This window comes from Strix aluco, chromosome 3 (assembly GCF_031877795.1).
Source record: "Strix aluco isolate bStrAlu1 chromosome 3, bStrAlu1.hap1, whole genome shotgun sequence".
Classification (NCBI taxonomy): Eukaryota; Metazoa; Chordata; class Aves; order Strigiformes; family Strigidae; genus Strix; species Strix aluco.
The window spans coordinates 38968405-38993725 of record NC_133933.1 but is presented as its reverse complement, the minus strand read 5'-3'; the positions used below and the strand labels follow the sequence as shown (position 1 = coordinate 38993725).

General features: G+C 57.9%; 1 protein-coding gene across 5 annotated transcripts; it reads left to right on the top strand.

Annotated features, from left to right (window-relative positions):
• Positions 1 to 1300: 1300 nt before the first annotated feature.
• Positions 1301 to 24944, top strand: SLC29A1 (solute carrier family 29 member 1 (Augustine blood group)). Of its 5 annotated transcripts, none has more exons than XM_074818142.1 (13): positions 1301 to 1369; positions 17084 to 17166; positions 17682 to 17763; positions 18031 to 18203; positions 18431 to 18570; positions 18777 to 18911; positions 19081 to 19178; positions 19546 to 19636; positions 19766 to 19857; positions 20002 to 20110; positions 21474 to 21559; positions 23287 to 23486; positions 23933 to 24944. In XM_074818142.1, the coding sequence occupies exons 2-13, from the start codon at positions 17138 to 17140 to the stop codon at positions 24042 to 24044; spliced, it is 1347 nt and encodes a 448-aa protein (XP_074674243.1). In that variant the 5' UTR covers positions 1301 to 1369; positions 17084 to 17137; the 3' UTR covers positions 24045 to 24944. The 5 variants fall into 5 exon arrangements, with proteins under 5 accessions (XP_074674243.1, XP_074674242.1, XP_074674244.1 ...); XM_074818141.1 differs by lacking the exon at positions 1301 to 1369 and adding an exon at positions 1522 to 1646; XM_074818143.1 differs by lacking the exon at positions 1301 to 1369 and adding an exon at positions 10653 to 10824.
• The last annotated feature ends 377 nt before the right edge of the window (positions 24945 to 25321 follow it).

Here is a 25321-nt window from a genome sequence, read left to right as displayed (position 1 = left end):
GCAGAGGGAGAGATCCAGCAGCAGAGGCTGCTGCCGAGCAGGACAGCAAAGAAGTTGCTTCCTGAGGGTGACACTCCACAGCGTCAGCATTGCGTCTCAGAAAGCACCAGTGGCTGTCTCACCCCTGTCCCCGTTGCCTTTTTCTTGGGCTTTGGGGACTTTTTGCTTATGTGGTGACGTTTTGCAGGTCTGTCTTAAAACACAAGTTTGGTGCTTGGATTCTGCAGGGAGATGCGTGTTAGAGACCAACTTGCTGAGAAATCGTGAGGATGGGAATCTGCCAGAGCATTCGGGGGTGTTTTAGCTTCTGATTTTAATTTCTAACCTAAACTGATCACTGTCTGCAGAGAATTTTCTGAGGCTGTTTATTGATGGAACAAACAGTTTCACAGTCAAAGCTGCTGCAGGGACTTCCTGGTGCCACTCGCTGCCTGTGGCCGCATGGCGTAGGTGAACGGAGAGAGCGAGGCAGGCCCCGTGCTCCCGGTGGAAGCACCCTGAAACACCAAACAACATAAAAAAAGATTTCTGCAGACTGCTTAACCACCCAGATATGAGGTTGAATTCAGGTGCGCTCCCCTTTCGCTGGGGGACAAAGTACCCCGAGTCCTGCTGCAGCTGGCACTTAAGCAAAACAGGCTTTTATCACAGCAGAGCAGATATCTATTCTGGAGAGATAGGAGCCTGGAGACAGGCAGCCTGAAAAAAAAAACAGCTTAGTAGTCCACGCCTGCCCTTGAGATACTGGATACATGCAGTACTTCTATCCTCTGGATACAGGGAAACTGCTCAATTTCAGAGGGGTCTGCACATCACCTGCCATCCCGGGCAGCATCACCATGAATGCACAGTCCAAAAAGCTGTCTTCAGTTCTCTCTGTAACCTGATATATATATGTATAATATATATAATATATATTTTTTATACCTGTAAGTGGTGATTGCCAGCAGAGAGGTTTTTTTGTCCAGATTAGGGTGTAGCACTGGGGACAAGCGATGGACCTAGCAGACGGAATGAGTTCACTCTCAATTTAGAGCCATATTATAATGTATATCTCCCTTTAGAGCTATAATATTTACCAGTGTATGGGTACTAATGCAAACCCGGAGCTGGGTGCAGCTCAGGAGCCGGGGGGGCAGGTGTGTGGGGGGGGGGGGGGGCGCTATTGCTCTCCTTCCCCCGGGGCTGTGGGTTGCTAAAGCAGCCCAAACGGCTGGCAGGGAGGGCCGGGGGATTCACCGCCGGCCGCGGGGCGTGGGGAAACGGGGAGGCGCGGAAAGGGGGGGGAGCCAGGGGCGGGCAAGCCCGGAGGGAGGGCCGGGATCAGTAAGCGGCGCGGCGTGGCGCGGCGTGGAAGGACGCGGCGCAGGTGGGTTCACCCGTGGAGTGACTACCGCTGCCCACGGAGGATCGCGGCACCCCCTTCTCTCCCTGGGAGAGGGGTGGGAGTGGGGGGGAAGGCGGGAGGAGGAGGGAAAACCCGCCGCCTCCCCCACGCGGGAACCGCGTGGCGCCGAAGGCGGCAAAAAGAAGAGGAGGAGTTTGCGAAACGGGGAGGGAGGAGGTGCTTTCCCGTCCGCGGCGGGGACAGAAGGCGCCGGAGCCGGCGAGAAGCGGGGTGGCAGCGGTGGGCGCCCGTATTGAAGGTATTGGCTCACAGTCGCTGAGCTTGCAAACCCCGCTCCCACCGAGGCTCCTAGCAGCGTTTCAAAGCTGCCGGGTGCGTGGCACCCGGCAGCTTTGAAACGCTGCTAGGAGCCTCGGTGGGCGCCGGGGGGGTTTTGCAAGCTCCGGATCCGGCGCCGCAGCGTGGGGGGGAGGCGGCGTGTGGGTCGCGGCTCGGGGCGGGGGGGTTGTGTGTGTGTGTGTGTGTGTGATGCATAGACGCTGCCGCCTTTTGGGATGGGGGGGGGGTTTCTTTCTCGCACGGCAACTCCAAGTACTTAACTGCCGAGGGGGGGTCCGGGGAGAACATGTGGTTTTGGGGATATGAAGCAGAGCAGCCGGGCGTGTGGTTTTGGGGACGCGAAGCGCGGCGATGCTCTGATGCCTGGGATGCAGGACTTCACCGAGGGGTTTTGTGCGGCCGTTCTCCGGCTGCAGGGATGCGCATCGCCGTTGAGCACTCGTGTCTGTGGATGACAGCGGCTGCTGGCGTGTCGCAGCGCGTTGCGGGGACACGCTGGAAGGCGCGTGGGCTGGGCGCCATGTGCTGCTGTGCAAGCGACGGGGCAGAGCCCCCTTGGCTGGCAGCAACGCCGCTGGGCCGGGGTTGCTTCAGGTCTTGCTCCAGAAGATGCTCCCAGTTGTCTGTGGGATGGGGTGGAAGGTTTCAGTAAGCGTTTTTTTCCGTTTTTTTCCGTTCCTGGGCAAACCAGCCGCATTAACGGAGAGCCTGGTCCAGGCAGGAGTGCCGAGAGCTCCGTGTGGAGCCCTTTTGTGCTGTCCTCCACACCCCTGTCGTTAAAGCTGAGCCTCTAGTTAAATCTAAGCCTCACACCCCTGCTAGGTGCTAATACTGCCAGATCGACACAGTCCCTGCCTGTACTCACCAGCGCTCCCATCTGCCTCTCGGGAATGGGCTGTGGAGCTGCGGGCTGTGTGGGAAGGCAGCAGCGGCCAAGTCCTGGGGCTGTGGGATCGCAGACAAGTGAGCCTGTATCCTTGAGGCCAGTAGATTCCCCAGGGCTAGGGGCTGCAGGAGGAATTCATGCAGCTGTTGGCCACAGCTGGATGCGCTTCCCGGCTGCTCTGAAGCAGGAAGCAGCCCGATGGCCCCTCAGTTGCCTGTTGCGAGCCGACACAATTGAGGGACTTCTGTGAATGCCGACACGGGAAATCCCACTCCCCTCCTGCACCGCATCCCGGCTTGGCGGCATCGTTTCCGCTCGCCAGCCCCTGTGAGCTGCCGGACAGCCTTGGGCTCCCTCGAGCCTGCCTTCCTTACAAAGCTATCTCAGGACATGACTAGGCAGGGATGCTTTTCCCTCAGGTTCAGTGATTGTCTGAGTGCAGTTTATGGGCCATTGATACAGTGTCAGTGCAGTGCAGACACCACACATGTGCCCTCCGGAGCACTCCTACTCCCACCGTTGCCTTTTGCTCCTGAAAAAGAAAGACCGGTAGGCTTGCTCTTGACTCACTGGGAAGGTCTTCACAGAGCAAAGGCACTTTCCGTATGGCACCGAGGGCCGTAACATAGGCCCCAGAAGATGGTTTGCAGAGGGGCCGTTCCCCCTCAGCTAGTGCAGGTAAGAGGCGGGGCCTACACTATGCCGGGTGCCTGGAGTGAAGAGGCTGAAGAAATTCACTCCAGCTTGAACCAGCAAATGTAGCGCCAGCACACAGGGCAGTGTGGCACCTCCATCCTGCAGCTGTCCCTCTTCTCTCTTCCTCCCCAAGCTACGTAATTAACTGCTGGCATCATCTCCCCATCATGGCATCCCTGCTCTCATTATCTTGGGTTGGGAGGTATTAATGAGCCTTTTCTTCTTTGAAGATGAGCCATGGGCTTTGTTCTTGCTCTGGCATGACCTGTCTCCTTCCTTGTTGTGGTCGGGGGGGGGGAAGCCAGGTCACAGAGGACAAGGCACCCGTTCACCCACTCCCACGCTGCACCTTCCTCACTCTGCCTGGCTCCACTCCCAGCTCCGCTGGCAGAGGCAGAGCTGGGGACTGGCCTGTTGGGCCAGAGGGAGCCCAGGAGCACCTGCCTGCCCTGTCCAGATGGGAGGGCGCTGGGTATGGGCTTTGGGAAGCCAACAAGCAGCCTTTGGTGCTTTCTCTAGGTCAGCTGTAGATCTCTGTTGTTTTTGTCCAGCATAACATCCAGGTCCTTGGCAAGTGTTAAGGAAGCTGCAACACCCGCCCTTATCAGCAGAGTGCTGTTTGCTTGTGGTCCTTGCCAGCTCGGCACTGACCCCACAGTGCAAACTCTGCTCACCTCCCTACGCCTTCCTGAGCCTCCCCAGCACCTAGCTCTGCCCTGTGACGGCTGCCAGCCCAGCACGGGCGCTGCTGGGGCTGCAGGACTGCGAGCCCTCAGAGTCGCATCACCATACTAACTCATACTCAGCTGCCAGCAAGCTCAGATGCAAAGCACTATGCAAAGTGAGCTACAGGCATTTGCAGATGGGCAGGAGTCAGGGTATTAACAGCCACACAGTTACGATGATTTGATTAAGCAGTGCGATAAAGAATAAGTGCTTCCTAGGTTAACAGTGTGCAAGACGTGGAGTGGGGAAACAAGTGTGCGGAGTTGGGGCAGACCCTGGATGAGTTTGGTTACATCAGGATGTGTGGTCTGGAGGGACCCCACTGCCCCCAGCTGAGGTTGCAGTGCAGCACTACACCCCATCTCCCACTCCAGACCCTGCAGACCTGGTGAGGGGATTGGCTGTACAGGGGCTCTGGGGTCCCCATGTGGGAGAGGAGCTGTGGTGCTGCATGAGGAATGTGTACGAGGGCTGTTGCTCCCATGGGACAAGGGAAGCTGTTGTGTAGGGGTAGCACTAGCCCTTTGTAACTTCATTGCTGATGCTGGTGGTGTGAAGAACATCACTGTTGTGACATTTTGGTCCTGCTCCGGCTTGGACCGATCCCTGAGAAAGGGGAGCCTCAAAGCACTGGTTATGCGTGGCTGTCATGCACCATCTGTGACAAGATCGGTGAGCCTGGCATTCTGGGTGCAGTGCTCGAGGCTCTCTGTCAGCCTCTTAGTTAAGCCGTGGGTGAGCACAGTCAGGCTTCATCTCCTGGAAACTGGTTTCTCTGAAGCCAAAGGGGAGCAGGAGACCTATTACCTGCTTGCTGGCTCATGCAGAAGCACTCAGCAGGAAATCAGACAGATTTCCTCAGAGCCTTCTTGCCTTCTTCCCACCACACCACTGCCAGTGGGATCTGCTTTACTTCATTTCCTTTAGGACTTGTCTGATGGGAAAGCACCTTGCTGTGAAATTTCCAGCTGGAAATTCATGGAATGAGTGGTCCAGGAAGCTGCAGAGGGAGGAGGCAGGCAGGGGCTGGAGGTGAAGAGGAGCAAAGCTGGGAGGGATACGGCTGGGTTGGGAGCAGCAGTGGCATCGGAGGGGCATGCAGTTGGCCTCCCATCCGTGAAGCAGCCCGCTCCAGCCATGTACCAAGGCTGAGTCATGGCAGCAGGACTGGGTCATCAGCCTTGTTGTGGCAAGGGCAAGCCATCAACAACCTGAATGCATACCAGCTCCCCCGGCCTGCCACTGAAATGGCCCTGGCCTCCTGCAAGGCTGCTGGGGAGAGCCGTGTCCTGCCTGGGCCACTCCACTTGGCTTCTCCTGCTGCTGCCCATGCTATGGCTCCGAGCATGGTCCTCACCCCTGCCTGGTTCATCACGCCTGGCACAGCCACCCACCGATGCCACGCAGGGACAGGGAGCCGATTTACACCTGAGACTGAGGGCTGTCTCACCTGGAGGAGCTCAGAGACAGTGAGGGCTTTGGGGTGGGCAGCTCCATTTGAGTTTGCTTGTGGGAAACCCTCGTGAGAGGAGGTTCCTCCTTTTAGGCTTGGGGACTATCCCTGGAGAACAGCTCGGGGAGGCAGGAGGGACTGGTGGCACAGCTCCCTTCTTGGTCCTTGCTAGGGGCTCAGGGTTGAAGGAGCTGCCTGCCCTGCCTGCCCTGCCTTCAACAGGCCTTGTCTTTTACTGGCCTCAGGACCAAGTTGGAGGCAATTCCTTTTTTTTGCCTGGGATATCCTCCCTTAGTGCTGTGGATGAGCTCCCTGATGGTATTTGCTCCAGATAGGACCTCTGCCTCCTCAGGGAGCGCACTGCCGCAGGAGGCACGCAGTGAGCATGGTGCTTTCAGCCCATCAGGGTTTGTAGGTTTGTAGGCTGTGGCTGAGGCCAGTGGGGTTGGGTAGGTCTCTGTGGCATCCTGATGAGAGCCAGAGTGTTATCCATTAACTATGGGTGGAGGCAGACAAAGGGTAACACAACCAAGTTATTAAGAAGCGATCCACCCTCCCCTGCAGCTTCTCGTTCCTGTCTTCACACCCTCTCCTTGTGGCAATACAAGGCTGGTGTGACTGCATGGTGAACCACATCAGGGAACTGATCTGCTGGCACGTTCCTGGATGGAGCTGTTACCCCGGAGGCAGCGGGACTGTGGTGCCTAGGCGATGGGGGGGCGGGAGCTGTGCCTCATGGCAGGGTTGAGGGAGCTGCCACAGGGCCCTGCACTCCCCCTTACTGGGCTCTCTGGCTGGGCTTGCTCCAAAAGAGGAGCCTTTGACCAGAAACAAAACCCAACAGCAGTAAATTTCCTGGCTGTTGATAAACAAACACAAGTCGTCTGCCACCAGCTGTCCCTCTCTTTTCTTTTCCCGTGGCTGCAAGGGGGATGCTGTGTGCCAGAAAGGGATTGCTTCAGCAGGGGTCAGCCCCTGGGCTACCTATTGCCCTGCATTGCCATGGGAGTGCATCGGCATCCCAGTGTGTTCACACACTCGGGCAAGCTCCGGCAGGACACCTTGCCAGTTGGCCAGCCCACTCTTGATGGAGGCTATGGTACCCTTAGGTCTTCCAGTGGGGAGTCTCAGAGCTGCCCTCATCTCCTCTGCTCCCCAAATTAACGTGGGAAGGGCTGGGATGCCGGCAGAGCCCACAAGCTGACACCAACCTCTCCAAAGCACAGTTTCAACGGAAGCAGTGTACTCGGGGGCTCTCAGGTGAGGCTCTCCATGCCCACCTGAGGCATCCCCAAGGATGCTTATGGCTGTGGCACACCAAGTGTCAGCTGGTTGCACAGATGCAGCAGCATCTGCAGGTTGGGATTTGGAAGAGATGTGACTTGTCCTTTACCAACTTGTGGCCAGGCTTACTATTGTCAGTCGTGTGGGAGACTGTTTTGCTGGTGTTTGGGCAGACACAGGGGTGAGTTCCCCACCTCCTGTTGGCTGTCCCTGCCTGATCCTACTCGCATAAAGGTTTTCCTGTTTGCTGTGGGTTAGCTGAGGCCAGTGCTGAGAGCGGGAGGTTTGGGCTCTGATTTATTCCCTCCGAAGGAGGTGTCTGCCTTGAGTCTTGCTCTGGCTCCACATGTGAGACCTGAGTTCTGCCAGGGCGTTTGGGGAAGCTGAGTTGTTCAGGGAGGAGGGAAGAGGGTGCCAGAGGTGGCGTTTCCGCCCTGGGTGTTTACTCCAAGTCCTTTGCTTGCTCCACACCGCTGATGGCGTGCTGCCACCTTGGCTTTCCATTCCTCGGTCCACAGACTGTGTGCTGCCCACACGGCTCTTCTGGAGCTGCCACGGAATGGAGACATGGCTCTCAGCAGGCAGCATCTTCCCCTCAGCCTAATTTAAAATCAGCTGGGAAATGTGCAGGCGTGTGTGGCTCCTGGAGTCCCCCCAACTCCTAGGACTTGTGGGAACAGCTTTTCCCCACTGCTCAGAGATAGCTGCAACTTTGGAAGTGACTGACTTTGGGCACATGGGGGTAGCAGACCCAGCCACAGCATCCATCCCTTCTCCTTTTGTTTCTAGGGATCATGGGGTCCCCCTTGGCTGCGACAAAGGGGGTGTGGGGGTGACAGATGTGCCCCACCTCCTGGACCAGAGCCACTGTACCCCCATCCATTGTGAAATGGCTGCATTTAGCTGCTGAAGCCAGTTCGGGGTTTGCAACATCCTGCGGCTGTCCAGGCAGCAAGTGGGATCTTGGCAGGACAGGCAGCTGGCAGAGGGACCGCACAGGACCCCGGTGGGCACCAAGACCTGCTTCCCTGCTTACCATCCCCTTTCCCAGTAGGGCTGCAGACATTTCATGCTGAAAGCAGGAGTCAGCCAGGGCCCCTGTTCCTGAGCTGGCCTGCAAGCGAAAGGCCACTTTGGTCTGTGGGGACCCAAAATAGCCCTTGTATTTCTGTCCCGGCTGCTGGGCACAGCTGACATGCAGAGGATGGTGCCAACTTTGACCCGCCACAGGCCTGGCGGTGGCTGGCCCCTGCACATCCGTCCCAGCTTCTCCCAGGGGGCTGCTGGTCAGCGGGAAGGAATCACCCCTCCAAATTTTGGGAGCTGAGGAGATGATGACACCAGGGCAAGATCCTGTTGTTCTGGCTCTGGTTTCACTCCTCCGCCCCCCACTAAATTGGAAGCAGCTGTGCAGCCCAGCCCAGCCTCTGAAAAATTGCTGAGTGGGGGCAAAATAAGCTCTGCCCCTGTGCCAGCCCGCTAGCACAGCCTGCTGCAGCCCCTCTGCTGAGTCCTCTGGGTGCGGGGGCAAAGCTCGCTCCGTCCAGCACTGGGGATGCTCTCCCACCTGTTTGGGGGGCTCAGGCTCGAGCTTGGGGGTTTCAGGTGCGGGCTCGGGGGCAGCATGGCCCAGGTGCATGTGGTTCAGCAGCTGCTGCAGGGTGCAGGCAGCTCTTGCCTTTTGAGGGTCCTGCCTGCTGCCAGCTCTGCCCGTTTGCATCTGGCAGGGGCTCCATATGGGACGGAACCAGAGCTGGAAGGACAGAGCCTCTCCCCTGGGAGGCAGATGTGCCCTGGGGGGCAGGAGGCGCCTGGGTGGAAGCGGGCAGGGGCTGCTGTGGGCAGGTGCTCTCACTGCTGGTTGACTGGCAACTTTTCCTGCCCTTCCAAAAGCAGCCCTGTTTTGGGGATGAGTGAGTGAGCCCTGGGCTTAGGCTCTCCTTGGGGAGAGCAGCCCCCATAAAGTGCAGAGCGGCATTTGAGGTGGGGAAGCGTGTTTGGGGTTGAGCTGAGCCCTCTAACCCTCCTCTGCCAGGCGCTCCATATGTAACTTGGGGAAGGATTTAGAGGGGCTTTTGAATTTTCCAATAATTTCACAGCCCCCCCACCTTGCCCCTCACTGCAGGGCTGTTTCGAGGACTTCCCGGCTGCAACGTAAGTTATTCCCATCCTTCTTCCCCAGCCCCTCACTGCAGGTTGCTCAGTGCTCAGCCCCCTTGTGTTGTTACTGGCCGACTCCTTCCTGGGTCTGCCAGCTCTGACCTCAGTCCTGGGGCCAGGAACATGAAGCAATGAAGGAGGAATCCTCTCCACTCTCCGTCCCAGCACCCTGGGGACCACCAGTGACAGGTGGCCTCCTGCAGTCCTGCTCTACCCCTCTGGTACTGCTCCCTGAGCAGTGACCTCAGGGTAGCTACATGTTGCTTGTAGATATGGCCCTACCAAGCCCAGAAGAAGGCAGGGTATGGAGAAACTCGTCTTGTCCCTCTTTCATTCCCCAGCCATGAGACTGTCCCCTGGGTTTCTTCCCATGCATTCATTAAGTCCTTATCTTCAGACTTGTCTGGCCATGAGCTGTTTTGTTCTCCTCCTGTCTTGCTGTGTGCTTCCTCTTCACAGGTCTCACCTTCACTCCTTTCAGCTGCAGACACAAGGGGGAAATGGGGACATGGTCCTGTAGGCTCAGCCCATCCCTCCGACGTGCAGTTGCTGCTGCCCAAGGTGCGGCTGACTGAGATACCATCTCTACAGACAGGAATTGCTCTTGAGCAAGCCCAAGCGTGACTGGGGGGGGTGGTGGGAAGCTACTAAAGCAAAAGAGAAACATCTGGCAGCTGTGCCCCAGGGGGTCTTACCTAAGCACTTCCCCAGCCCACCAGGAAGCATGCCTCTTCCCACCTGACTGGGTGGAAATAAGGAGTGTCACCTGCCTGCGGGAGAGCCAGGCTGCAGGCAGGCAGAGCTGTGGCATGGTTGGGATTGCCTCTGTCCTCTGTGCATGGCTGTCCGGGTACGAGGTGGCCTGTGCCACCAAGCCCAGGCTCCTCCATGCAAGGAGGACCCGCTCCCAGCTTGGGGCTGCCTCTGGCTGCTCCTTGTACTCCCAGCTGATTTTTGCATTAGTGGTGTCCGGTTGTTCTCCCCAAGGGTCCTGTAAGGTTTTCTCTATTCGGAAGCGGAAACGTGGCTTCCTCCCATTGTGCCTCTTCCTGCCGCGGCCCCCAGGCCAACAACATGGGAGCACCCCTTCCCACAGCACCCCGCCTCCCCGCAGCCCCTGGGCAGAGCCAGGCAGCACCTATGCCAGCACCCCCGGGGGGCTTGGACCAGCCCTGCAGACGTGGGCTGAGGGGGGCTTCCAGCTGCAGAGGATGCCGGGTGAGGATGAAGGTCTGGGGCAAAGCATCCCCAGGCCCCCCTCCCCCAAACCCATGGTGGTCCCTCAGGAAGCCATGGCCAGGCGGTGTGAGATTGGTGGGAACCTCTGTGCCTGCCCAGTGGGTCATTCCCCCGCCCCTCCCCACCTGCAGGCAGACCCTGGAAGAGCTGGAAGTTGCCTGGAGGCACCATCCAGGTCCTGGAGGTAGTTTCTGCGGGTTTTTGGAGGTTTCTGCAGCTGCATTGAGTGGAGCCCCAAGCAAATCCCTTCCTCCACCCTTGGGAGAAAGGGTCTTTATTTTTCTAAATTTCCAACAAATGGAGCCTGAACCTAGCCCTGGAAAAACATGCCTCCTTCCCCAGGTCAGGGTTGTGGCTTGGAGGGGATAGTCTTTTCCCCTGGGGGGAGTGGCCTGAGTGGGTGCCATCAGGGAAGCCAGGAGGAGCCCCTGCGAATCCTGTCTCTGCATACAGGCTCCTGAGAGCAGCTTATCTCTCCCCTTCTGACACCTCCTCAGAAATTACACCCCCCCTTAGCTCCTGCCCCCCAGGACGCTGTATCTCCTCCTACACCCCCAAACCACTGGCCTTGGAGCGGGCGAGTGCTCAAAAATTTGCCGGGCTTTTCCTGCCTCTCCCAGGGCTGCACCGTCCCTGTAGTCCTGTGGACTGAAGTGACCAGGAGCAAGGGTCTGGGACCAACCTGCCCTTCTGGTAAGCTTCTTGCTGTGACATTAAAATGTCCCTCATGCAGCAGGACCACCCATCTTCACTCTAGGGAGTTGCATGGGTGCCTGGAGGGGTTTTCTCTGGCCAGGGACCAGGTGTGCCTGGGCTTGGGCACTCGCCGTGTGCTGAGGAGGGAGGTGTGTGTGTTCAACATGGGGCTGGCGTCACTAGGGTCCCCTTGTTGGTATTTGATCAGCAATATGTCAGGGCAGAAACCCACTCAGCAGCCCCAGTGGGGAGGTGGATGCCCACGGCCACGTGGGAGTTGGTGATGGGTAGAAGAGTCCCAGCTGTGTTACCTGTGGTAGTTTTAGGGCTGTCTCTGCCCCACCACTGCCCACTCCCCTCTCCCTGGTGGGAAGCCCTGCAGGGACAGTACTACAGTCCTGCCAGGCCCTGGGGAATTTGCTGCCCGTCCAGGTCACTGTACCTGCCAGGGGCGAGGGCCCTTGGGGAGCCTCTCAGGGTTCCCTGAACTCTCCAGATAAGGGACTTTGCAGCTGGCTGGTGTGCACAGTTCAAAACAGACCACAGGACTGAATGTTGTTCCCCCTGCACCACCCAGCAGCTGAGATAACGGCCGGTGGTGGGTGCTGGGAGCGAGGACACCCTCCGTAGCTCCTGCTCTGCGGGGAGTTTGTGTGGTGGCTGCAAGTGCCACAAGAGGGTCTAGAGCTGCCTCTCCTTTTGCCCATGGAGGAGTGGAGGGAGCAAGGTGAATCAGGTCAGAAACATTGCCCAGGGACCCTCACCTCTGTGGGGTGAGGGTGCTGCACAGGCTGTCTTGCTGGAGGTTTTTTATGCCTGCCAAGCCCTGGCAATGTAGAGGGGTTTGTCTGCAGGCAGCAAGGCAAGGGAGGAGGCAGAAATGCCCCCATCCTGCTCCCCTGGTAAGCTCCCTCCTCAGGATGCAGGCACCAGCAGCGCTGGGGGGAGTGGACAGCGCAGCAAGGCTGTTTGCAGAGAGGCAGGGCTCAGAAAGGAGAAGAACAAGAATAATAGGAAGTGCTATCATCAGCTCTCTGATGAAAACTGCTCACAAAGCACACCAGGAGTAGGAAGCCTGCTGCAGTCTGTTGGAGGGATGGAGGATCAGAGGAAGAGAGCCATAGCAGAAAATCCAGATGCAGCTTTTGCGTCTTTGTTCACTCCAGAAGAGCCTGAGCAGTTTCTTCCACCTTCTCTTGGGGGGCTCCTCAGAGCATCCACAGAGGACAGGTTAGAAAGCAAAGCTAAACAGCAACAAGTCACTAGGGCAAAGCGATGTCCACAAGAAGGAAAGGGAGGGTGAACTGGCTGGCTGTCACGTGTGGCCTCTAGTCATTCATTCACAACTGCCCCAGCCCCCCGGGACTGGGAGGGGGGGAAGATGTGACGTTCATTTCTAAGAAGGGCTGGAGGGAACTTCAGGGAAAAGCTGACCAGTGAATCTGCTGTGTGTCCTGGGTGTCTGTGCTCCTGCTGAGGGGCCCCCGAGCTGGGGCAGCGCTTCATAGGGACTCTGGGCTCATGGTGCCTACGCTGCTTCCCAAAAAACATTCAACCAGGGCTTTCAGCCCAGTGTTTAAGAGAACTGGCTGGTCAAAAGGGAGGTCCTCACATGGCTCTGTAATTGGTACGAAAACAGGAAGGAGGGTGTAGGAGTCAGCGGTCAGTTTTTGCAGTAGAAAGAGATCTCTGCATTGAGTCCCATGTTTTTTCCAATGCATTCGAGAGTGACCTGGAAAAGGGAATGAGCGATGAGATGACAGGGCTTGCTGAGGTGATTGAATTACTCGGGTTCATGAGGACAAGTGCCAGGTAGAAAGAGTACAGAAGACCATTACAACACTGGGCAGTAGGCAGATTAAATTCAGTTTAGATAAATATCAAGTGATAGATTGGGGGGGGGGGGGAAGCCCCAAATCTACAAACAAGATTACACAATGAGCTGGCCACTTGCAGCAAGGCCTGGGGCTGTTTCAGATAGCTCGGTATGCATAAAAACACTTTGAATCATCTTTGTGAGTGACAAAGCAGAAACAAAGCAGGAGAGCCTTGTGCTGCTCTTCAGATTGGCATCTCACCCCCTCACAGTGTCTGTGTGCCCCCAGCCCCAGTGTCCCTGGAAGGGTCGAGAGGAGCTGGGGAACGTTGGGAGGAAAGCAACAAGGACGACTGAAGGTGTGGAGCCGTGCCTGGATGACTAAGTGAGCTAGAATTTCCCTGTTTGGAAAACATGCGAAAGGGTGGATACAATCCAGGCCTGTAAAGCCATGGCTGGCATGGAGAAGCCACTCCAATGTTCATCCACCCTTTGATGGCGAGGGTGAGGGAGCCCCGGCCGAGGCGCTGTGTGTGAGGAGAGATGCTGCCATCACTCAGAGGCTCCTGAGTTAGAGGGGGAAGCAGGGATTTCAGAGAAGTGAAACCTGCTGCGGGCTACAGAACACATGAACAGTATGTCCCTCCCGGCTTGGAGGATGGGGGAGCAGTTGGGGCGTTAGTCTATGCCTGTGCCATTCTTACCCTTTCTGGCATCTGCTTTCGCCCTCTGATGGAGACAAGCTTTGAGCCAGACCGGCCTCTAATTTGACACAGGGCACCTGCCCTTATTTTGGGAGGGCTTGCATTTGTCCCAGCGTTGTGGTAATGGTGCACAATTGCACACACTCATACGTCTTGTGAAATACAAGCATATGTCCTTGAACCTGGTGGCTGAAGGTGGAGGCGAGCAGGACGCTGCCCCAGGAGGCTGGTTCCCCGGAGCCCAGCACAAGGTAGGACCTGTGAGTGGCATGGCTAGAGTTCACGTGAAATCTCATGAAACGGGCAGTCTCGAAGCGTTTCCCATCCTCCAGCTGAGGCACAGGCAGCAGGGCTTCGTGCAACTCGCACACCCATGCCGGGCTTGTTCCCTGCCCGCAGGTAAATCTCGATGAGCCCTTAGATCAGCCTTCCTGCTGGGAGGGCTCCGGTGTCACCCAGGGGGGCGAGCGGATGTAGGGGATGAGGTGAAGCCTGGTGAAGCACCTGGTCCTGCCCCGTCTTGGCCGCGCTCGGAGGAAGTGCTGACCTTATCCCTGCAAACTGATCCCCTACAAGTGGCGACAGGAGGGTGCAGGGTGCTCGCCATCAGGCCTGACAGCAGCCCCTTGTCTAGGGACTGCAAGGATGGTGCTATGCTTGGTGTGGCGTAAAGGGCTTTTCTTTAATGAGATGGTGTTTCTGGGTGTAAACCCACAGCATGCCTACCTGGCACCGTGAAATCGCTCGTGAGTGGAAAGCCAAGCACGCATTGTGCTTGCCTTTGGTGAAGGCAGCAGAAGGAGGAGAAAAGGCAATGCGTGGGAAGGGAGAGGTAGGGAAATCTCTGAAGCCCGGTGACAAACGGCTGCCTGCAGGTGTGGCTGTCCTGCAGTGCAAGTTTTTCTGCGGAGGTTAGCTGGTTTTGGTGACGGCTGGACCTGCCGTGGGCTCCCAGGGCTTGGCCGGCAATGGGACTGTGCGTGGCCCAGTACCACAGGTGTCACTTAGTGTCTGTCAAGGGCTTTGTGCAGTGTGAACAGGCAATTAAAATTGTGCCATCTCATGTTTGTACTTGCTCAGCAGTGCTAGCCTGTGGTTTGTTGAGCCCACTCCTTGTTATCTTGCTCCTTCCGCTTACACATTGCTTCCGAGGGGTTAAGACAGACTGCTCCATGCCCAGGAACAAAATGGTTGTCCTTATGCCAAGGCCCTGCATCACTCCTCCTTTTCCCTGTCCCCCAGGCTGTGCAGCCACCGAGCTGGTGGCTGGGCTAAACATCAGGAGACTTCTACAGGAGGTGTTTAGAGCTGTGCTGTGCCAGCCTTGTGGCTGGAGGGTGGCCTCCCTCCCCTGGTCCCTTACGGTAGGTCTGCTCTCGCTGGGTGGGAGTAAGGTTGCCACCTGTTGCTGGTGTTTGTTTGTGTGACCTTTTCTGTTTGTTGTAGGGTTGTTTGTAAGAGCCGGCGGCTGGACGCGTTTCCTGCCATAATGAGTGCTGACCCATGTGCACCCCTTGGCAGGCACTGGCTCTTTGTGGAAAAAATTAGGAGGCACTTAGCGAAGTGAGACAGAAAACAAACAGAGCAGGCAGGAGGCTGCGACTGGGCAGCCGGGCAGTGCCTGCCGAGGAGGTCGGGCTCCTGACGCAGGGATGTGGGTGCTCTCGGACGGAAGCAGGAGGCGGCTGAGAAAGCAGCGTGGCAGAGCAGCACGCAGCACCCTGCCCCAGCAACCCTGAGTCCCCCTCCCAATGCCCCCTGCCTCCTCCCCAACGCCCCTGGCTCCTGCCACCTCCTCCACAACACCCTTCCCTTCCTCCCTTCCCTGGACGTCTGGGCAGCAGGACCCGGGCCATGTGCCAGCTGTGGTACCCGACACCTCTTCTCCTCCTCCGCGGATGCCTCTAGACCCACATGGCCCCAGCCCCCGTGACTTGAGCCGGGGCCTGACACTCACCCCCAAGAGCAGGGGGGTGCGGAAGCAGGGGGTACCGTGCTGCCTTCAAATACGCTGAACACGGGGCTTTCCCTGGCTCTGTCCTCCCCAGGTATGTCTGTGGGGTCAGTCCCTGCCCTGCTTTCTTGGGACACCGATGTGACCTGGTGGGGCGCTTGGCTGGGCAAGGGGCAGCGTGTTGAGGGCTTTCTGGGGACCTGCTGGGGGAGCTGGGCTTCTGTTGCCTGTCTGGGGGAGAGATCTGTTTTCTCAGACACAAGCAGTGGCCCTGGCATGGTTTCTGTGTGCGAGGGGGTGTCAGTCGTGCTTGCAGATCCCCCTGCTAATCCCGGGTCAGGGCTCAGGGCGTCTCCCGCCCAAAGAGGCACTGGCAGGCTGCCGGGAGGGGATTTTGGGATGTTTTCTCTGGAAGTCTGGGCAGCTCACAAGGGCAAGGCAGGAGCTGTCATACCCTGAGCTGTCTGTGTGGGAAGGCAGGGGAGCAGCACTGCAGACGGCTCCAGCATCATGGGGTGGTACCTGCTGGGTTGGCGGGGCTCTCAGCCCCATGTGGATGTACCTGTCAGCCTGCTCTGGCTTTTCCAAGCAGCCAACAGGCTTCCCAGATCCCTCTCCACATCCTGCCGGCTGTGTTTTGGCTCCATCCTAGCTGTAGACTGCCCAACCTACAGGATCACAGCGGGGGAAGGAGGCGAGCTGTGCCCAAACCCACATGGGTGCCTGCGACAGGGAAGGGGCTCCGCTGCCTTTAACGCATGCCGGGGCTGGCAGGGACTACAGATCCCAGCATGCTGCTTCCTGCCTGCCTCCTCCCACACCCCACCTGGCAGGGTGCAGGCAGGGATGCTGCAGCCGGCAGCAGTGCAGGCAGCTGAGGGGCATGCCCCGGGGGGGCCAGGGGCTCAGCACCGGGAGCCCCGCTGCAGATGAAGCCCTGGGAGAGGTGCCGGAGCATCCCATGCTGCGCTGCCCGGACTGGAAAAGGACAAGGCAGGCCTGCGGCTTCTCCCGGGCGGCTAATCCCGCTCTGCCCCAGGAAGGAGGGGGGGACCGGGGAGAGAAGGTCCCTTCTCGGGGCTCCTGGAGCTGCATCTCTGGGGCTGTCTGAGGGGAGGGCGACGCCAGGGTGGTGGCAGGGGCTGGGCAGGTGGCGATGGGGAAAAAGGAACGGTGGGTGCTGCGGAGGGGACAGCAGTACCAGGGATGCCCTTGGCTTTCCAAGGTGACCCAGGAGAAGGCTGCAAGAGCCCCAGGGAAACTGGAATTGGAAACGGGGGGGGGGGGGGGGTCGTGTGGTTCTGGCCGGAAAGGCTGCTGAATTAAATGTGTCTTTTGTGCCACCGTGCCCCGGGCATTGGAGGGAGGTGGGGAGAGCAGCGGGGGTGAACACAGCCCGCTGCGCATATGCTTCGCTCACAGCCCCAGGATTGGGGGCAGAGAGCTTCAGGCTCACAAATCCCTTAAGAGCCTGACGCGGAGCAGCTGGGCAGCCGGCGCTGAGCAGCCTCGGCATCTCAGGAAAGCGGTTTCCCTTTCGGAGGGAAGGCTTGGTGTCCCCCGGCCAGCAGAATAAGGCCGAGTGTCACAGCCCCTCGGCTGAAGGACTCTGAACTGCAGGTTTCCAAACTAATGTGCTGTGCTTTTGCTATTTGCCGGTTGTTTGGCTCCCAGTACTGTGGAGCACTTACCTGACAGCACAGCCAGAGGATTAAAACCAGCACTTGCCCTGCCTGGCCTGCGTCCCTCAGTCCCCCATAAAATTCTCTGTTTGCTTTCCAGACGGAGAGCAGCCACGAGACTTGCTGGGACCTGTGCTGACTCTTGCCGCACAAGATGACAGCAAGAGACGGGCCCCAAGATAGGTAATGCTGGGCTCTGGTGTAAGTGTGGGGCCACATCCAGGATACCAGGAGGTGAGGGAGGACAGGAGGACCCAGCATCTGGGGGACCCCCTCTCCTGCACGTTCACTGGGCTACCGAGCTGTCCCTTCCCTAAGATGCTCTCTCCATCAGCTTTTCCATAGCAAACGGGCTGTAAACAGTCCCCAGCACTGCGACATGCCTGGGGAGCGTGCGTGACTCCCTCCCAATTCTGGCAACAGCCACTGTGTGTCTGGGTGCCACGTGCTGAGGAGCAGACAGCCTGCGCCCACCTTCGTACCCTCCACGGGGAAGGCCTCCCACAGCCCCTCTGCGATGCCATATCTCCTCCAGCAGCCCAGGCTAGCAGGGGCTGTGGGGCAGGGACAGGGCAATAAATTTTGTCCTCCCTCCTCCTCCTGGTGCCTCCCATTGTGTGGTCAGGGACAGTCAGAAGCGATACCTGTTCCCTGCCCTGCTCAGCGTCCCACTCCAAACCGCTCTGTCCCCTCCGCAGGTACAAGGCTGTCTGGCTGATCTTCTTCATCCTTGGGCTGGGAACGCTGCTGCCATGGAATTTCTTCATGACCGCCAGGGAGGTGAGGACTTCCCTCCCGCTGCTGCCCATGACACTAATTGTCCCCTGTCACATCTAGGGACCATGGTGTAGTTGTGGCAGCATGGCACAGCGTAGAGCCCCTGCGTTTGCACGCAGAAGACAAAAACGTGGGTGACCTGGGTGGAACAAGTAGTGCTGAGGTGGCAGGAGGGGTGGGCCTGGGGCTGATGGGGGGACAAGGGCGGCCTGAGTGTGCTGGGGGGAGGCCTTGCACCACCTCAGCTCCACCAGGCTCCTTCCCTTGCAGTATTTCATCAGCCGTCTTGCAGACCCGGAGGAGACGAGCCACTTCTCAAACGAGACTGGTGAGGCTGCCTTGTCCCCTTCCTACCTGCAGTCCATGTTTGACAACTTCATGACTCTCTGCGCCATGGTGCCCCTCCTCATCTTCACCTGCCTCAACTCCTTCATCCACCAGCGGTGAGCCTTGCCCCATCCTTGCCCCTGCCAGCCCCCATAGGGCCGCCCAGCCCTGGCCCGCCCTCCTGGCCTGGAACTGAGCCAAGCCACAGCCCGTTCAGTCAATTCAAAGGCAAAACACCGCTCTCCTGTCCTGGGGTTTGGCTGGGATTCCCATGGAAGAGCTTGGCCCCAGCCTCACAGGCTTTTGGGCGTTGGGTTTTCCTCATTGAGATCTTCTCTTTCAGGATTCCCCAGCAGATCCGCATCTCGGGCAGCCTGGTGGCCATTGGGCTGGTGTTTTTAGTCACTGCAATCATGGTGAAGGTCGCCATGGAGCCCCTTCCCTTCTTCGTCTTTACCATGATCAGCATCGTCTTCATCAACTGTGAGTGAGGCAGGAGGGGGAAGGAAAGGGGCACAGGCCCATGGCTAGGACTGATCTCTGAGAGAAAAGCATGAACCTTACTGCGGGAGAGCCAAGGACAAGGGGGACCTGCCTTGCCTTGCAGGGCGGGGGCCTTGGCTCCCCACAGAGGTGCAGTCCATCCTTGCCTTTGGTTACTCATTTCTGCTCATCTTTCCCCTTCGCAGCCTTCGGTGCCATTCTCCAGAGCAGCCTCTTTGGGCTGGCAGGGCTCCTACCTGCCAGCTACACAGCTCCCATCATGAGTGGGCAGGGCTTGGCAGGCACCTTTGCCGCTTTGGCGATGATCTTCAGTATTGCCAGTGAGTAGTCCCTGCTCGGTGGGTGACAGGGCCTTCCCAGAGTACTGCTATCAACAGGATGTGCTGGGGTCATGCTGTAGGGTTGGGTGGGAGATGGCAGCGGGGTCTCACTCCTCTCAGCCCTCATCATCTTCCTTTTTCCGCGTCTCCTCCCTTCCTGTGCTCCCAGTTGGTGCCCAGCAACCTGAGAGCTTCATCGGTTACTTCACCACAGCCTGTGTGGCGATCGTGCTGGCAATGTTCTCCTACATCCTTCTGCCTCGCATGGTGAGACTTTGTCATCCTGGTGGGGAAGGGCGTGGGGACATGGGACCTTTGCGCATCACAGCACAAGGACTGTGGCCCACTAGCACCCCAGCCTGGGCTCCAACCAGCCTCTGCTTCCTGGGTCAGGGCAAGCTCTCCCCTGTCCCAAGGGAGCTCTCTGGGATACTTCCCACCTCAGCTGTCCCAGTATCCTTGGGGTGCAGTGGAAACGAGCCCCTGGGTGAGCAGGAAAGCATCAGTATCAAGCATAAGTGGAAGGAATACTTTTCCCATGTTGGATTTGCCCACATCTGCTATTACCACACAGCCCTTGGCAGCTTTCTTTCCTTACGGATGAATTGAGTTCTCCATGGCTGTCTCTCTGCAGGATTTCTTCCGATACTACTCCATGAAGGACAAGACAGAGTACCGTGTGTACAATGCAGAGCTGGAGACCAAGAGAGACCTGATTAAGAAAGGTGAGGGTCTGAGAGGAGGAAGAGGAAGGAAAAAGAGGAAGAGCTGAGAGGAAGAATGAGACAGAAGGACTTAAATTAGATCTCAGCTTTCTGGGGTCTGCTATGCCCTACTTGTGTCTCTCCCTGCAGACGAGCCTAATGGGATGGAGCAGAATAACTCAAAGATCATCCCAATCCAGAACCCTGACGAGAAGCCTTCGGTCATTGCGATTTTTAAGAAGGTCTGTGAGTTGCCAGCAACCCCTGCCCTGCCCCTCGTCTCAGGGGATGGGCACAGCTGTAGGAGAGCATGGGGAGAGGAGACCGGCCCTGCACTGGTCTCGTGCCCTGTGTTTGGTACCAGCCTCTTTCTTTCATCTGCCTAGCTCTGGGTCATGGCTGTGTCTGTCTGCTTCGTCTTCACTGTCACCATCGGCGTCTTTCCTTCCATCACAGCTAAGGTGTCCACTGTCCTCGGAGAGGGAAACAGATGGGGTAAGTGTGGCCAGGGATGGGGTGGGGTAGGAGGAAACTAGGAACAAGGTAAATAGGAGCAAAGAAAGTGGGGCTTGAAGTAGTGGGTATGTGTGGTGGGTTGTCCCTGGCTGGACACCAGGTGCCCACCAAAGCCACTCTATCACCCCCCTCCTCAGCTGGACAGGGGAGAGAAAATATAACAAAAGGGTCTTATGGGTCAAGATAAGGACAGGGAGAGATCACTCACCAATTACCATCATGGGCAAAAAAGTCTTGACTTGGGGAAAGTGAATTTATTACCAATCAAATCAGAGTAGGATAAGGAGAAATAAAAACTATGTCTTAAAACACCTTCCCCCCACCCCTTCCTTCTTCCTGGGCTCAACTTTACTCCTGATTTCTCTACCTCCTCCCCACCAGCAGCACAGGGGGATTGTGGTCAGTTCATCATCCGTTGTTTCTGCCGCTCCTGCCTCCTCAGGGGGAGGACTCCTCACACTTTTCCCCTTCTCCAACATGGGGTCCCTCCCATGGGAGACAGTCCTCCATGAACTTCTCCAACATGAGTCCTTCCCACAGGCTGCAGTTCCCTTCAGGAACAGACTGCTCTTGCGTGAGTCCCCCACAGGGTCACAAGTCCTGCCAACAAACCTGCTCCAGCGTGGGCTCCTCTCTGCATGGGGCCACAGGTCCTGCCAGGAGCCTGCTCCAGCCTGGGCTTCCCACAGGGTCACAGGCTCCTTTGGGCATCCACCTGCTCCAGTGTGGGGTCCTCCATGGGCTGCAGGTGGAGATCTGCTCCCCATTAACCTCCATGGGCTGCAGGGCACAGCCTGCCTCACGAGGGTCTGCACCACGGGCTGCAGGGGAATCTCTGCTCTGGCACCTGGAGCACCTCCTCCCCCTCCTTTTTCACTGACCTTGGTGTCTGCAGAGTTGTGTCTCTCACATATTCTCAATCCTCCCTGGCTGCAGTTGCCCTTGCAGAGGTTTTTTTTTCCCCCTTCTTAAATATGTTATCACAGAGGCGCTACCACCGTCCCTGGTGGTTTCAGCCTTGGGAGCAGCAGGTCCCTCTTGGAACTGGCTGGCATTGGCTCTGTCAACACAGAGGAAACTTCTAGCGGCTTCTCACAGAAGCCACCCCTGTAGCCCCCTGGCTACCAAAACCTTGTCACACAAACCCAATACAGTATGCCTGAAGGAAAGAGGAAACTACTGTGTGTGATGGTTTGGATGCAGACGCCAGCCTGGCTGGAAAACTATTCCAGCCCTTAGTGGGAAACCAGGAGAACCTACACCTGAAAGACAGTCTTCGTGCAATTGGTGGGAGGGCCTGGGGCACCCTCAGCTCATCAGTCACCTTCTCCCCCTTCTGCAGGTCTCTACTTCATTCCTGTCTCCTGCTTCCTGCTCTTCAATGTCTTTGACTGGACAGGACGGAGTCTCACTGCCCTCTTCACATGGGTGAGTGTGGGGCAGGGAGCAAATACCCAGGCAGTCTCCACCCCAAGGCCCCTTGGTCACGGCTTTCACTGGGGCTGCCATCCATGGCTTGGAGCAGGAAGGAGGTGCAGAGCTGACTCCTGCCTTGGCTTTAAGTCCTAAGCAGAGATTTACGGGTCAGAGCCGAGAACCACAGTGTTGTCCTATCCTCCTCCCACCCTTCTTTCAGCATGGCTTGGATGAAGCTGCCTCTTCCATTTCAGCCTCTTTGTAAACAAACCTTCACTCCAGCTATGCAAACAGTGAGACAGGATGGCGGCAGGGAAAGAGGGTGAAAGACGGGGCAGCCCAAAATAAAACCTCTGGCCTCAGCACAGGACACAGATGCTTTAAAGAGCCTTGTCCTGGGAGCAGGGCAGAGCCATGCCATGTGGGTCACAGAGCTGTCCCCTGCCGTGTCCCCTTGCTCTCATCTCCCCTGCCTGGCTCAGAGCTGCTGGGGCTGTGATGGGGGTGGGCGAGGAAGGGGGCTGTCCTGTCTGTATCTCTTCCTGCCCCTTCACCCACCCCCCAAGTGCTGTTTCCCCCTGTATTGTTCAGGCTGTTTGTTTAGAGAAGCTCCTCAGCACCACATGCCATGGGGTCTGTCCAGGCCTGGCTTCCATGGCCTGGAGCTGCTTCTCCCCTGGCCATCACTGCTGGCTGCCCTCAGCCTTGGCCATGAGCCGCATTGCCTGTGTCCAGGCCGCAGCCTCCGTGGTGGGATGACCCAGCAGGAGACGTTTCCAAAACAAGGCTGTGTGGAAAGTCTGACTGCGTGTGGTTTGGGCCTCATTTCCCTGGTTGGGGCCCCGCTCAGTCCTTTTTCTCCTCCTCAAGCAGGAGAGGCTGCTGCTCTTGCCAGTTTGCCCACAGACACAGCAGCTGGCCTAACCTCGGCTTCCCCCTGAGCTCATGAAGTGTCCTGTGGCTATACCAGCCCAGCAGCTCCCGAGGCAGCTGTGGGTCTCTTCTGACCCCCAGACCAGTGAGCCCTGTCATCTGGGACCCTGGCACCTCACTGAGGGGACCCCAGACAGAGCCAGGCATGTCTCATACCAGGGGCTGCCTTGGTCCCAGCTGCAGGGACAACACAGAGAAACCATGCCGCCTCTTTCTTCATCCCAGTCTCACGTGTCCAGGGACTCAGGATCCGAGGAGACCGTAACTCAGTCCATGTTTTTCCCAGCACTCTGAAACAGCCCCAGCATAATCCCTTTCCCAGATTGCTGGATCTTGCCCCGCTTGGCTGGGGAGTGGCACAGGAGGCTGAAGAGCTGGTTAAAACCCAGTCTGCAGGCCCTGAGGTGCCAGTGGGGATTTACCTCAGCCAGCCTTGTCCTGCACAGTGGTTTGCTGCATGAGGAGATTGCATGAGTGTGCACAAGGCTCTCCTGCCTGCCTGCCTGTTGTTTCCAGCAAGGGCTTAGCAGTCACTCATGAGCCCAGCTCAGTATTTTGGCTCTAGTGCTGCTGCTCTCCAAGTGAGCTGGGATAGGACTTTCAGGCCTACTAGGACTCCTTACCGCAGCAGGCCGTGATGCTGAGATTTGTTGCAGCAGAGAAAGTCTCTCAGCAACTTTGCCATCCCTGTGGCTCCTCTGCAGCCCCGGTGCAGTAGGGACAGCCTCTGTATAGCCCCTGCTGCATGCCGTGGGATGGGGAACATCCGCTTCTCAGCCGCTCAGTGATCTGTGTTTTTCTCCCAGCCTGGGAAGGACAGCTGCCTCCTGCCAGTGATGGTGGCCCTCCGCGTCATCTTTATCCCTCTTTTCATGCTGTGCAATGTGCAACCTCGTGACTACCTGCCTGTTGTATTCTCTCATGACGCCTGGTACATCATCTTCATGATCTTCTTCTCCATCTCCAATGGCTACCTGGCCAGCCTCTGCATGTGCTTTGGGCCCAAGTGAGTAAGAGCTGGGGACAGGGGAAGGGTTGGTTACAGCCCCGGACGCCAGCCCCAGCACGACTCCTGGAGCCTGGCTCTGCCCGGCTCTAGCATCTGGAGAAGGGGATGCAGGTGCAGAGAGGAATCGCCACACTGCCAGTGTCCCATCTCCCAGCTGGGGCTCAGCCAGGCGGGCTGCGGCACGTGGGGGCAGGAGTTGGGGAGGGGTGTCCCTGGCGCTGGGAGCTCCAGGGCAGCCTGCCTGATGCACTTTTTCTTTCTTTACAAGCCCAAAATGTGGAGGCAGGCTCTTAGAGCCAAGGTGGACTTGCTCTTGCTCCTCTGCTGCAGAGGAGCATGGCTTTTGGCTCCTCTGTGGCATCCTCCCATCTCCCTGTTGAACTCACAGCAGGGCACGGGGCACACATCCCCGAGGACGGGTCTGACACCTGTTTCTCCCCTAGGAAAGTGCTTGCCCACGAAGCAGAGACAGCTGGAGCCGTCATGGCCTTTTTCCTGTCACTGGGCTTGGCTCTAGGAGCTGCCGTCTCCTTTCTGTTCCGAATGCTCATTTAGCAGAGGCACCCGGAGGATGCAGGGACGCCGAGAGACAGCTCCGCATCCTCCTCCGAAGGCCTGGACACCTCAGCGCCGTGGGGAGATAAGACCTCACGCCTGCCCCTGCCAAATCGCACTGCCACGGCAGACATTACACCCAGGGACGGTTCCACTCCTGCAGGGTTGGCCTGGCTCCTGCCATGCTTGGCTGTGTGATGCCTTCAGGCCTATGTGCCTTCTCCTTCCCCATGCTGTGTGTGTGTAAGACCCCCGGGATCTCACAGAGGTCCATCAGCCTCCCACGCTGCGTAATTTCCCCAGCTCAAGGTCAAAAGCCATTCTCAGCCTCCTCCTCTGACAGAATCGAAGGCTGGTATCCAGTGTTATTCTCTCTCTTGCCCTTGTCCCCAAGGCACCTAGGGACTTGCTCTCCTCCTCTCCTCTCCTTCCAGGGGGCCTGGAAACATCCCGCACCACTTCTCCTGCTGGTGAGACTTGCAAATGGGGAGAACCCCAGCCAGCCTCGCCATCCCCACTCCCTGCTAGGCACACATCCCCCTGCGCAGCACCATCCCAGGGACATCCGTGGCCCACCCACATAGAGCCAACACCGTGGCTAGGCTGAGGGAGGAGGTCTCCACACCCCCCCTTCTTCCCCTCTCCTTGCCTTTGTTCCCCACTTTTTTTTTTCTTTTTTTTTGGGTGATTTTTCCAGTTTTCTCTCAGCCTCCTGGTTGTGTGACAGGAGGTCCCACCGTGGGCTGCAAGAGAGGCAGCAAATCCCTTCCCACCCAGGCTGCCTTACCTGCCCATCTGTGCTGCAGGGGCAGGCCTGACCTCTCCCTTGGCTTTCCCATCCCTCGTCTGTGTAAATGTTGTCTGTACAGTTGCCATTTTCTATAAAAAGACTGAAACACCCCTTTGGGTATGTGTGTCTCCATCACGACAGGGGAGAGGGCTGCTCCCCACAGGGGAGGGACAAGGGCTAAAGGGAGCAGGCACCAGCATTTCCTGGGCATTCCTGGGGTTCCCTGTAGCCAGCATCTGGCTGTATGACATGGTGTGTGTACCCCTGCACAGACAGGCCCAGCGGCTCTCCGCTACAGAGACACAGTCAGCATGGTATGGGGGTGCTGCCCACCGGGTACAGCAAGGGACCACCACCACCTGGATGTACCTGCACGTTTTGGGATGCAGTGACCTGCAGCACACATACCTGGGAGCATTCCTTGTGCCTGGGAACAGCTGAACTGCCACCTCTTGCTCCTACACCACCCTTCCAAGTAGGCCTTCAC